We start from the raw sequence: 13,235 nt of genomic DNA on the forward strand, positions 1-13,235 counted from the left end.
TACAAGGCACAGCTCATGGCTAGAGGGTTCTCCCAGAAAGAGGGAGAAGACTATGATGAGATTTTTGCTCTAGTTGCCAGGTACACCTCCATTATATCCATCATTTCACTTCTTACCTCTATGGGATGGGAACTACACCAGATGGATGTAAAGACTGCTTTAATCAATGGAGTAATTGAGGAAGAGGTGTGCATAGAGAAACCTCAAGTATTTGAGGTATATGGAAAGGAGTCTCATGTTTGTAGATTGAAGAAGGCATTATATGGACTCAAACAAGCTTCGAGAGCTTGGTATGCTCGTATCGACAATTATCTGGCACGACTGGGATTTACCAAAAGTGAAGCAAATCCAAACCTTTAATTTAAGGTTGTGAAGAATGCACCTGTGATCCTATTATTATATGTTGATGACTTGTTTCTAACAGGTGCCAAGCCTCTTATCATTCAGTGCAAGAAGTAGTTGGCTTCCAAGTTCGATATGAAGGATCTTGGGTTGGTGCACTATTATATGGGATTAGAAGTATGGCAGAAACCTAGTGAATTCTTCCTTGGTCAAGGAAAGTATGTGATAAATATCCTTCAGAGTTTCGAAATGATGGATTGCAAATCCATGGTGACTAACCTGAAGAAGTTAAGAGGCTCTGACTCTAGTTTGGTAGATCCATCTATTTACAAGCGATTGATTGGTATGTTGATGTATTTGGTTAACACCAAGTCGGACATTTGCTTTGTTGTGAACACTTTGAGCCAATTTCAGATAGAACCAAGACATGAGCATTGGATTGCAACAAAGCACATATTGAGATATTTGTGTGGTACAGTGAATTATGGCTTGAAGTGTGTTGCAAAAACAAATGTACAACTTCAAGGATATACAGACATAGATTGGGTAGGAAGTGCTGAAGACAGGAAAAGTACCTTGGGAGTGTGCTTCAGTTTGGATCCACTATGATATAGTGTATGAGTAGGAAGCAAAGGTCGATTGCACTCCGCATTGTTGAAGCAGAGTATATCGCGACCAATGAGGCTTGTACCGAAGCAATATGGCTCCGGAAATTGTTTGCAGGTCTATTCGACTAAGAGTTGGAAACGACGGTGATACATTGTGGTAATCAAAGTTGTGTGAAGCTTTCAGAGAATCTCGTGTTCCATGACGGGTCAAAACATATTGAGATCAAGTACAACTACATCGTTGCCATGGTGCAGACTCCATAGGAGAGCGATTAGACTCGAGTACATCTCCATCGATGAGCAGACAATTGATGTTCTGACGAAGTCGTTGCCAAGGGACAAGTTCGTGTACTTCAAAGACAAGCTGGGGCTCATGGAGATCACCCCTCTAGTTGAGAGGGAGTGTTGATACGTCTGCAACACGGATGGGCATTCTCCCTAAGGGTCCAAGAGACCCAGAGGGCTTAACAAGTAGTATTGAGTGGGTGTCTCCTTGAGGAGGAACCTAATCACACACCAGAGATGGTGGAATGAGGTCCTGGACCCTAATCACACACTAGGCATGGTGGAGTGAGGTTCTTCAGCATCTGGACCCCGATCACATTTTGGAAGGGTGGAGTGAGGTCCTAGACCCTGATCACACACCAGGTAGGGTGGAGGGAGGTTCGATTCAGCGTCTAGACCCGATCACCAACCAGGAAGGGGTTAAGTGAGGTCTTGGCCCGGAGTGCTTCCTAGTTGAGGATCTCAACATTTTGGCCTAGGTGGTGGCCATAGGATTCGAGGACCAATCACTCTGGAGAAGTGAGTTTTGATATGCTGATGAAATTGCCATGGATTTGGTAATGCCCCGGAAATGGTTGCTAGCTAATGATGATGCTGGTAATAATGGATAACCTTTTTCATTAGAGAGATTTGTTCAATTTGAGAACATCTATGACGGCGATTATGAATACCTCCCTAGTTAAGAGGGAGTGTTGAATTTGTAACTATGGTCAGTCTTCATAATGTACTTTTGGTCACTTGATGTAATTGTATTTATCATTGTAAAGCATATTTATAAATGCTTGAGTCAAAGGAAAATTTATCTTCAATCAAAGTCCCATCGCGACCTTTAAAAGTATGTAAATCTGAATCTTTGAAATGTAATTTTTGGCTCCAAAAAATGACAAGTCGGCTTCCCTCCAAGTCAAGTTGGCCCTAGCCAAGGGACATGTCTATTCACCCTATACAGACTACTATATAAAGGTAGGTCGAGCTCCTCATTTGGAAAATTCGCATTCCTCACTCAAGACGGCTTTTGGGCAAGTGAAAGAGGTCAAGAAGGACAAAGAAAGACAAAGAAAGAAGGTTGAGTTTCTCTCTCTCATCTCTCATCAACTCGCACATGTGGATAGAAGTCTCTCTCTGTGATTCGCACTGTTTGTGGGCATTCTGTTACAGGGGATCGAAACTTTCTGGGTTACTAGGCAGATTCTAGGGGCCGAAATTCTAGGCTATTGGACAGTGGTTGGGAGGCCGAAATTTTTGGATCGGCTAGGAAGAACGAAGTGTAGGAATAGTTTGGGTGACTTGACTTGGAGGAGAAGACCATGTTTGACCATAGGTCTAGATGTGTCTCTTATTGAACAAGAAGAATTTCTCTATTGAAAAGGTTGTTGGGTTTTTCCCCGTAGTGGGTTTTCCTAGGGTAAATCTTGTCTCTCTTTTGTGCATTGTGATCTCTACTATTCTACTATTGAATTTCTGAAGTATAATGGGTAAATGATATATTGAAATAAGATCAAAGAAGATCTGCATCATAAGTAATTATTAGAATTTCAAAAATATTGTGCTAACCCTAATTGCACTAGAAAATCAACAAGAGATTGCTTTTATCAAGTTGTTAAATCCAATCCATATCAAAAGGGAAATAACAAATCAATATAAAATTGCTGAAAATGCAAATTTAACCTAACCCTAACCCTAGTTAGCAATGAAACAAAGAAAAAAATATAAATTAGAGTTTTGATCAACACGTACTAGACTAGTGCTTTGATTTAATTCGGCTATGGGGTCTTTAGGGAAAGATCTATGAAGACGGCCTGGATAAAGGGCGTGGAGGATGAAAAGCAAGGTAACTTGTTTACATGTCCTGGTCTAGTTTGAAATTTGAAGGTGAGTTTTGTGTGAAGTATTCTTGTGCCCCTAATATTAGGTATGGTCCACTATGATGCATTTATGATTGTTATCCCTAACGATTATTGATTTCACTTGATCTTGAGATGGTTTTATCAAGTGGTGTTATCACACAGTAGAGACCCCTTGAGAGTTGATATTCATCCCATTCAGTAATACTCCAGAGGTTGTTTTACTTGGTCTGGGGAGCAGCTCTACCCTTAATGATGCAGCATTGCCCCTCTAGAGATGAGCGTTAGGCTATGAGATTCTTCCACATGGTACTTGGCTCTCATGAGTACCCCTAGATGCTAAAATGCTAAGCCACTAAAGGCTTGATGTTGGATTTATAGATGATGTGTCCTGATGGACCTAGAATGCCCCTAGGCTGGCCTTGACACTATTTGATGGGTGTTGCTTGTTTCAGAGCCCAGGTGATGATGGTTATCCTCTAGATAACAAGGTAGGCTTTCATATGACTAGTAGACCTCAACGCTTGAGCATGATGATGTCACGTCATCCCTTTTTCCCTTAGAAGGGTGATGTAGGGCACATTGGTGATCACATCATGGTTTTGGAGGCTCTTTTGAAGCCATATCCATGTTCTTTGAGATTTTCCTTGGAGTATGGAGCACTCGTGATCCAATTGTCACTTGCTTGTAGCATATTGAGCATTTATGGAGGATGACGTCTTAGTGGAGGCCTTTATTTTCCCACACATGTCGGCTATTTTGGCATTTATTCTTATGATTTTGAGCTATTGTGAGATCGGCTTGTGACCTCTTACTTGTTGAACACTTAAGCAAACTTGTTTTAGGGCTTTTCCTATAAAATTAGTGGTAATAAGACATGTTAGCCCTAATATAAATAGGGTAAGCTTACTCCACTTTTGATCATCACATTCATTCACTCTTCTCTTCCAAAGAGTATGAATTAGTCTCTTGTTTCTACTTGGGCCAACATGTGATCTTTTTATGGTGTGAGTTCTCATAGAGATGTTTTCCAAGGATTGAATGAAGTGTTTCTACTAGAGAATTTTGTAAGTTTAATGCCTATTTTCTATATTTTGCATATTGTTGTTGTGTAGTAGCGTTTCTATTTTGTGTCATGATTAAATGCTAAATCTATGTTGAAATCTTGCTCTTTCATAGCATGCAAACTTGTTCTCCTTGAAACCTTTAAGGAAACTCTAAGGGTGCATTTCTTAAATTTAAATTGTCCCCTCACAAGGAAAACTGCTAGGGTTTTAAAGTGGATGTCCTAGTCGTCCCCCCTTACTCCTGCAAGGCCATACTCTTTGAACTTTTCCCTTTGAAAACCCCATTTAGACCTTTTAAGACAAGACACTAGTCATAATTGTGATGATCATCTATCTTATTAATTAAATTTCTCCTTCTTTTTCTTTTTTCCTAAATACCTACGGTCAAGGCTAGGGTTTTATATAGAAAATTGCTAAAAATGTAAACTTATGTTTGATTTTTTATTGCTATTAAAGTAGGAAACATATTGATAATAAATATAAAAGAAAAATTTAACATCCCTACATGTCAAACCCTCCTCTTTAGGGTTGATGTCAGCTTTTGTTTGCTATTTGTTCATGTTTTCAGCCATAGAACCCCATTCAAAACCCTAAATCCTTGGTGTATATTTGAATGCCTTGCCCCCTTTATTGATCATTCAGTGAAAGTCCTCTTCTATTGGCTATTAAATGATATCTCATACCCTACATTAAAAATCTGCAAAACCCTTATCTACAACAACCCTCTAATTGGTCTAGGGATAGAGTACTTGAACTTTGGCATAGAACACTTCGGCCTTCTAGGCTTCGCCGATATTTTATCCCATCCGATAGGCCTCCTATCATTCACCTCAATCCATTTTCATTGAATATCCTTTAGGTGTGTTTAGGGAAGCCTCTTGTGTGGTCAAATACCACTAAAGAGTAGGAGAAAGTTGTTGAAGTGACAATGACAATCCTATCTCTTGTTGCCATAAGGTCTGGTTCTGCCTAGTGGTGCTTTGCACTAGGCTAAGTTGCACGAAACGGGGAAACGGGTACGAGTTTCCGAAACGGGCATGGGTAGGAAACGTGTCCTCCCCAAATTTTGGAAATGGGGAAACGCAATATATATATATATTAGGACATTTAAGAAATATGTGCAATCATAAAGCATATATGATACATTCTAATTTATTACATTATGATTAAATTGTCAATTGTCAATGCATAAACTATAAGTCTCTAAATTTACATCACATTTACTCATGAATGATCACATAATGAAAATAGCAATATCAAAAATCAGCCACGAGAAATTTCTAATTTCTTGTCTCGTGCTTGATTGGGAGTCTCCTCCTACATAGTCGAACGACCTTAGTGCTCTTGATTAAATACAAGTTCCATACCCTAGTACCCTACGTGCTCTTGATTATTGGGAGTCTCCCCTGCATAGAGGGCTTGGTTCTCTTGATTAAATACAAGTTCCATACCCTAGTACATGACAAAATCCAATGGAAACATTGTAATCCCCCCAATCCTGAAATCTTGAAAAACAGATAAGTTTGCTGGATTTTGAGTGAGATCTAAAATTCTACTTTCTCCATATGAAATCCAATGAGGGTGAAACCACTCTCAAACATCCTAAGTCATTTCATGGTAATGTTAAAAATTTAAGTAAAAGGATGAATTGCATATCAACACTAGGGCCATAGGCTTGAACATTAGGCTGCCCCACTCAGAAAATCCTCTTTTTTATAACTTGAGAGGCATCTAGAAGCATCCAAAAGATATTTTAGTCGCCCAATAAAAAATTAGAAGCGAAAACATAAAACAAAAATACAAGAAAAAATCAAGTTAGAAGTCGCCCAATAAAAAATTAAAAGCGAAAACATTAAACAAAAATACAAGAAGAAGTCAAGTTAGAAGAGCAAACTCCACCGTACGGCCTGGAAACGCGTTTCGAGCCGTACTGGCCACGTTTCCTCCTCAAGAAACGGGCCAGTACGGCTGGAAACACGTTTCCAGGCCGTATGGTACGAGTTTCCTTGTTTCCGTTTCGTTTCTGGCCTAAAACGGACTCTTCTCTAACGTTTCCTGCAACTTAGGCACTAGGCCTACTAGATTTTGCGTCAACAGGCCACACTAGGGGATTGGAGGACCAGAGGTTCTTTCATCTCCATGAGGGTTCCTATGAACTTTGACTTGTCCAATGTGAGCACTTAAAAGTATAATTAGCATCAAAACAAGTACAAGGAAACATAGGAAAGGATAGCCAATATAAGCTTAGGTTTGTTACTAGTAATCATGGTATAGGTCAAAATAATATCCATTGTAGGCATCAAAAACTCTACAAACTTATGTACATGGGTGCAAATAAAAATACCTTGAATCGACAGGCCATATCAAATTCCTTCCCTATGCAACAATTCTGAGTTGATTTCAAGAAGTACCTAATAATATCACTACATGACTTCCTAAACAAATCTAAAGATCCCCTTTAGATACAATCAAATCCTAATCATGGTAGGTTTATAGGTATCCACCTCCAAAAGCTAGCCGTATCTAATATAAAACAAGACTCATTGATCTCCTATCAAGACAAACGTTATCCCAACATAGTGGGAATCATAAACAACATATACCATAGCCTTGTAAACAATTCGGTGACCAAAGGACTTCGCATAATGCCTCACAACCGATTGCACACACAAAGACAATTTTTGGCCTAGATCATACATAAGCAATTTGATGATACGAAATGAATTTCCAGTGGCCCAGCCTTGCTAACATACCACTTCATCCCTAGTTTTCATAGAGGGATATTTAATGGGATTAGGTCCCAAAGTTCAGGTTCAGTCTTTAATGTAATTTAATAATACATATAAGAATCAGCATAACATACAAACAACACAAAGAACAAGTTTCTAGCTGTGGTTTCCAATTTTTCAAAGTCTAGCTTAGGATTATTAATACTTTGTCGTATCAGGTTTGGAAGCAGTACCATTGACAGTGGAAGTAATACAAGCCTTTAGGTCTACACCTGAGAAATGGAATAAAATTTATCTTTCATGTTTACCATAAAAGCATGTGATTGATAAATTCCATATTATAATAACGCCATTTAGTGCAGATTTCCTAGTTTTTAATGAGATTCGTAAGCGCACATTGAATTCAATTTTCAAACCTGTTTTCAAGTTAAGAAATTCTTCTGTGTAGGTACTTCCATTAATTAGAAATTGTATTTAAACCTGAAGTTACTCTAATATAGAGCTTTGTAAAGACCACCTATCTGGGGAGAATTTTGAAAATTCAAAAGCTAGATGGAAGTACTGCATTGGAAAAACGAAGGACCATAAAGTACATGGAAAACATAAATAATAAAGTATGCTGCAATTTGGGTATAAAAAATATACTATACATGAATGCTAAAATGAAGCAACAATATTACTGAAAATACAACATAATGTAGAACTATTAACATTGGAACTGTCATTAAGTCTATAAAAAACTCAGTGAAACAGTCAATGAAAAACTAACTTTTTGTTTTTTTCATTTGCACTAAAAACTCACTTGACAGCGGGGAACTAGTTGAAAAACTCGAGACACATCAGTAATATTTGTTGCAGTAGTCACTATCTTCAGAATATCAGCTCCAGTGGACTGCATCTTTACAATGAGATGACTGAGATCTTCAGTAGATGGAGTTCTTCCATTGATGTGATTCGATACGATGACCTTGCAATTTGAAGACTTCTTGTCCTTCATGCGACTTACAAAATCAAATGCTACCTGGACACATAAGAAATTGTGCATGTCATATTTAAATAAAATTTTGAACAAATTTGACCCAAATTATACTAAGCAATGCATAATTCCCATGCATCCATAAATTCATTGGTTTATTAGAGCCCGAGAATATGCCTATATATAGGAGTATTGGTTGACATGAAAGCAATCGCTTATATGTACAGCTATTTAGTTTCAGATATAGGTATCGATCTGCAAGCAGGTCATAACCTACATGCACAAGTAGATAGTTGCCTACATGTGAGATCTATCAACTCTAGTTTGAAAGTTTGATTGTTAACTGTACTAAGGTGTCACCACACTCAAGAATACAAATTGCGGTGAGGTAGATGGAACTAAATTTATAGGGTTATAGATCTAATTTGATCAACGTGGTACTGGATATGAATTAGCGGTGGCATACCTCAGACAGAACCCAGAGTTGGAAATAGTGAAGTGGTCAATGGGTCGCTATTGGGCATCACTTATTTGGCCAATAAGTGGTAGGATAAGATAAGATAAGATAATTATATTTATGTCCAACTAATGACCACAAAGTAAGTCAAAGGTACTGTTGAGTACAATGATGTCCATAAAGTGCAGGAGAACCAAACAGTCTCCTATAAAAAAAATACAATGCATGAATATAAAAGGTACAATGCAGGAACATAAAAGATACAATGTATGGAATGCCCTGACAGAGAAGATCTAGGGGCTAATGGGTCTAAGGATCAGACCCATCTCTCCTAACATCTGAGGCTGGCTGAAGAACACTGAAAAAAATTCCACAAAGTTTGTTGCCCTGATGAAGGGGCAGTGGGAGGTGCGGACTGTCCACTAACTCGTTGTCTGGGGGAGTTTGCGCACTGCTGAGATCTGGAGGACCTAGTCCGTCTCCTAGGGATGAACCTGAGACGGTTTCGCTGCTGAGGTCTCGTGTGGCGGGGTGAGGTCCCACGGATACTCACTGGTAGAAACAATTTTAGTGTTTTTAGACTTATGGGACGACCTAGAGAGATGAAAATAATATTACTCTTCCTTCTTTCCAAGTCTTTCATTGCGCATTTTATGGTTATTTATTGTTTCCTAAAGTAGGACTCATCTTCATGCAAGTTGAGCGAGCAACCTGCATAAATTATCTTGGCACATAGTATCTCTCTCTCCATCTATTGCTGACTATTACCTCATAAAGTTGGCTGGTTGACTAGGTGGTCCAGCAGCTAGTTTGAAAGGTTTAAATTATAATTTTCACCATTCTTTTGTTACTTTCTCATTTCTATATGTGTATAAACCTGCAATCAGACCTAATAGCCTTCATATTGAAATGTTTGGTACTAAAATATTCCATGAAAACAGCAACCAGCATTTAGTGACAGTGATTCTATATCAGTGATAGTTTGGGGTCATTTCAGCATATTTCGCTACCTTTGGTGATTTTAGATCAGTGATAAAAGCATTTCATAAGAGATCAGATTTCATAAACGCATGATATCTGTCTTCGTCGAAGAGAAAAAGAGGGCCAAAATATGCTGAAATGACCCCAAACTTGGTATCATGATTTTATGAAATGAATTCTTTGCTGATCCAGTATCATGTCCTAACTGTTCACAATGATATTGCTGAAATATGATGTTACATGTTGCTGAATGCCTTATTATTGCATGCATATACTCATCATCATAATCCATTGAAGAAAATGCCTTAAAGCGATGCATCGAGGGGGTCAATATTGAAGACATGATACAATCATAATGGCAAGGTTCCGCTGGTCATATGGACGCCAATAATAGAAATGATATATGCATGCATATTGTATATTATAATGTCATCTATGATGGAGCTAGGAACTTTTTTATGAATATATCATGTTTTATTATTATTTGTACTGCATGTTCTTTCCACATTTTGAGTAATAGAAGTCAAGTTGGGTTAAAAGGAGTTGTGCCTAACTGCACAAACTCTGATCCTTTGCAATAATTGCAGTACCATCGTAAGACGATACTAGGCACTTAGGTGTTATATGGATCAAATAGGATACATCATTGACTGGTAGTTGTTGGGTGATGGACAATGAGTCATGACCCTGTGGAAATGAACATCAGAGGATACACTCAATGGTAGGTTTGGGTCAACCATGTAGCCGTCCCTACTAGTAACGTGACTAACTACTAGCCCATTGGAGAAGAGCAATCAATTAAATAGTCTCCACTAAGTGCTTGCTAGTTGGAGACCCTAGTTTGACTACAATGAAGTTGCATTAATCCACCTCCTAGTGCCAACTTTAAGCAAGGTTGGGAGGGTTATAGTGGTGGCAATAAGGGTTGAACCATTGATCTATACATGGCCAAAAGATACCATGGCTTGCATTGTTAATTCCCGTCTATCAAACACAAGCAAGGATTGTCTACCATGCAGATGATATTGTGCTTAACCATCATAATTTTTCATGATCGAATAGGGTTGCATTCGCACTAATATTAAAATGTCAATCATTTGTTTCAATTGTAAGAAAGAAATATGTAACATTCATCCTATTTAAAAGTTATAAGTGCATTTTAGGTTAAAAGCACTCAAAATGTTCCAAATTAACAAGATACTTGTTCAAATTTGCCACATGTTTACAACAATTTGGGTCGAGAATAGGCATGCCATATGTCGAAAAATCAATGCCAATGAAGCACTGATGTGGCAAAAGAAATACGAAGTGCTGCTATTAATATGCAACTATGGATGTTGATACAGGTTGGTAGGTCAAGTCCCACAAGAGGAAGTAAGTCTCTTCTCTTGTCTAATTTGACAAGCTTGGGGGAAGGAGGGGAATGTGAGCCCTCCCCCCTACAAGATCAAACAAAGATGTCATGGTTAATTCAACTGATAGGAGTGCCTCTGCTTTGGGGGATCTTGTGATGAGTAATCAGTTTACTAGTCTTAGTAGCAACAAACTAACTCCAAAATGAATACAAAAATAATGGACAATGTCCCAAGGGTGATTATACAACCAGGCTGCAGGGATTCAGTCTAGTGGATAATCCAACCCTATCAATTAAAAATCAGTTTTATGAGCACTAACCACAACACATGAACCAGAGCAAAAAATTGTCCCATCTAGAATGACAATTTGCAGGTTGAAATCCATACTGGGGGATTTATAGCCACATTATGTGCAGAAAAGGCCACTGTGGGCAATATCAAACATGCTAGAATCAAATCACCATGGGGCCAAAATTGAAGGATCCTAAAGTGGCAAATTTCTTAGATTCCAATTCTTCACTTAACTAAGATTTCCATTAAACCGCACTTACAAAACCCTTTACAGTTGAGTAAATAATAAAACTTAATACAATTAAATGATACAATAGTCTAGCTTCAACAAAGAAAATATTTATTAAGAGGTAGGGACTCAAAAGGATCAAGTAGGAGCAGAAATCTAGAATATATGTCATATCATATATGCAACATTCTTACGATTAAACAACAGAAAAGTTGGGACTTCAGAAATCACTCATTGCTATAACCTGAAGTTCCACATCAATAAAGTCAGCACCAAGATCATATGCTAGGCTCAGTGCGTCTAAACGTTTCTTTTCATCAACTTCGCAGTGTCCTCCATCCGACTTTAATCTGAAATGAAACAGAAAATGTTGAAAGGGTGATATCAGACGATTTTACAGGACCTGTGTCTGCAATTTAGTGTGTTCAAAAATAAACTCACAAATTTTAATAAAATGAATGTCAGATATTAAAATTAGCAGATTCTAGAGAGGAACTGATCTCATTCTCACATATGTTCCAAGGTTTTAGAATATCACCAATCAATGTTTATTTCATTGGATTTATCATTTAGTCTTTATATGAACTTAAGAAGCAAACATGAAATTTAGCACAAAATCTTAAGCAGCAACACGAAATCTAGCTCAAATTGGAAGGAATTGCTCTAAAAATATTTCTTTTGGTCTAAAAACACAAGTAAATTCCAGTCAATTATAAATAGAAATAGGATATTCCCAAATGATTAACGGGCAGTAAAAGACCCAAAATGTGCTGATGCATGCATCTCTGATTTTAACCTTCTTCCTCACTTTAATATTCACAAAGTTGTTAACATTGACCCTTAACAAGCTGGAGTGGGCAAGGGTTCTACTTGAAAGTTGAAACTATCTCTAATGAAAGATATATGAGAATGAACAGTGCAAGATATCTGCTGCATTTCCACCGAAAAATGTGGTAGGTGGTATAACAAATTACTTTGTTATAACTTGATAGCATGTAAGGCACCAAAACTATTTCATCTTGCACCAGTGAGCAATGACTGCAAATTTGTAATATCTCAGTTTTGATCTCTGGTCCAGTATTGTGTATGTACATGTTGAATGCAAATGTGAGTTGTAATTAAAGAATAATAAAATACATCACTGGATGCAGAAGAGAAGGACAAAAGGAATGAGGGCTATGATTCCACAAGAGGGAAAAAGCAAGGGCACTTAAATAGGCTAAGGAAAAAGACCTTAATAAGTGATTTAAACCAAAGTCTTTGTAAAACTTAATTATGTCCCTTGATTATTAGCTAATCATTGTTTATTAAGCAGTGCAGGGTTCAATGCATGAAGGAGGTACGTGGGTCTCCATAGAGATACTTGACCCCTTCATACCATGCAATTTAAGCTTTACCTTTGTCATGAAAGCGAATTGTTATTACTTTTGGGTCAAAGGAATTGGATTAAAGTTTGAAGGTTAGATGCCATTAAAATTAGCGAATAACCCGAACTATGAGGAGTTTGAATTACCCCAAAAACTATTCTTTGTTTGATGAAATCAGGAGAATTATCTCTGAATGAACTTTCAGGAGCATGCTGTAAAAGAATTATGGAAAGTTACAGCCTTGAAATTAAGTGAGAATTGTGGTTGTACAAAATGATAATGGTTGCCATTGAGGAAATTGACTATAGCTGATAAATCCTTGGAATTTTAGTAGTGAGATTTCCTGGCCAGCCTATTCTAGAGTCTTGGAGGTAAGTGGAATAGCCTGAGGGACTATTGAACTGAGGACGAGAAGGGGATCCCATTCCTTGGGTTGTGCAAGTTAATGGAGATGAGGATTGTGGACTAGGAATTGTTGTAGGTGTAATTATTCACTATGAACCTAGGAATTGGGTTGTGAGAAGAGAATTAGAGCCAGCCATAGGAAGAGTTCGCTCTTGTGGAATCATAGCCTTAGCTAGGGAGTGGCTTCTATTGTAGAAAGAACCAGTGCAGCAGGGATCCTATCACTGGGTGGAACATCCCTCTTCTGGAATCAATTGGTGGACAATTACAAACAAATAGTGTTCATGAAAATTCCTGTG

The 13,235-nt window shown here is 37.9% G+C and overlaps 1 protein-coding gene across 1 annotated transcript in view; it reads right to left on the reverse strand.

Annotated features, from left to right (window-relative positions):
* The window catches only part of LOC149203480 (bifunctional 3-dehydroquinate dehydratase/shikimate dehydrogenase, chloroplastic-like), a 202,682-nt gene that overhangs the window by 140,255 nt on the left and 49,192 nt on the right, over window positions 1–13,235 (reverse strand). Inside the window, exons 2-3 of the mRNA XM_089403452.1 lie at window positions 11,409–11,514; window positions 7,678–7,896 (exon numbers count right to left, since the gene is read on the reverse strand). Coding sequence (XP_089259578.1) covers window positions 7,678–7,896; window positions 11,409–11,514 — 325 coding nt within the window. The remainder of the gene's footprint in view (window positions 1–7,677; window positions 7,897–11,408; window positions 11,515–13,235) is intronic.

The sequence above is a fragment of the Pinus tabuliformis genome, chromosome 2_1 (assembly GCF_031772625.1).
Source record: "Pinus tabuliformis cultivar Carrire ecotype Pingquan chromosome 2_1, CPIR1, whole genome shotgun sequence".
Classification (NCBI taxonomy): domain Eukaryota; kingdom Viridiplantae; phylum Streptophyta; class Pinopsida; order Pinales; family Pinaceae; genus Pinus; species Pinus tabuliformis.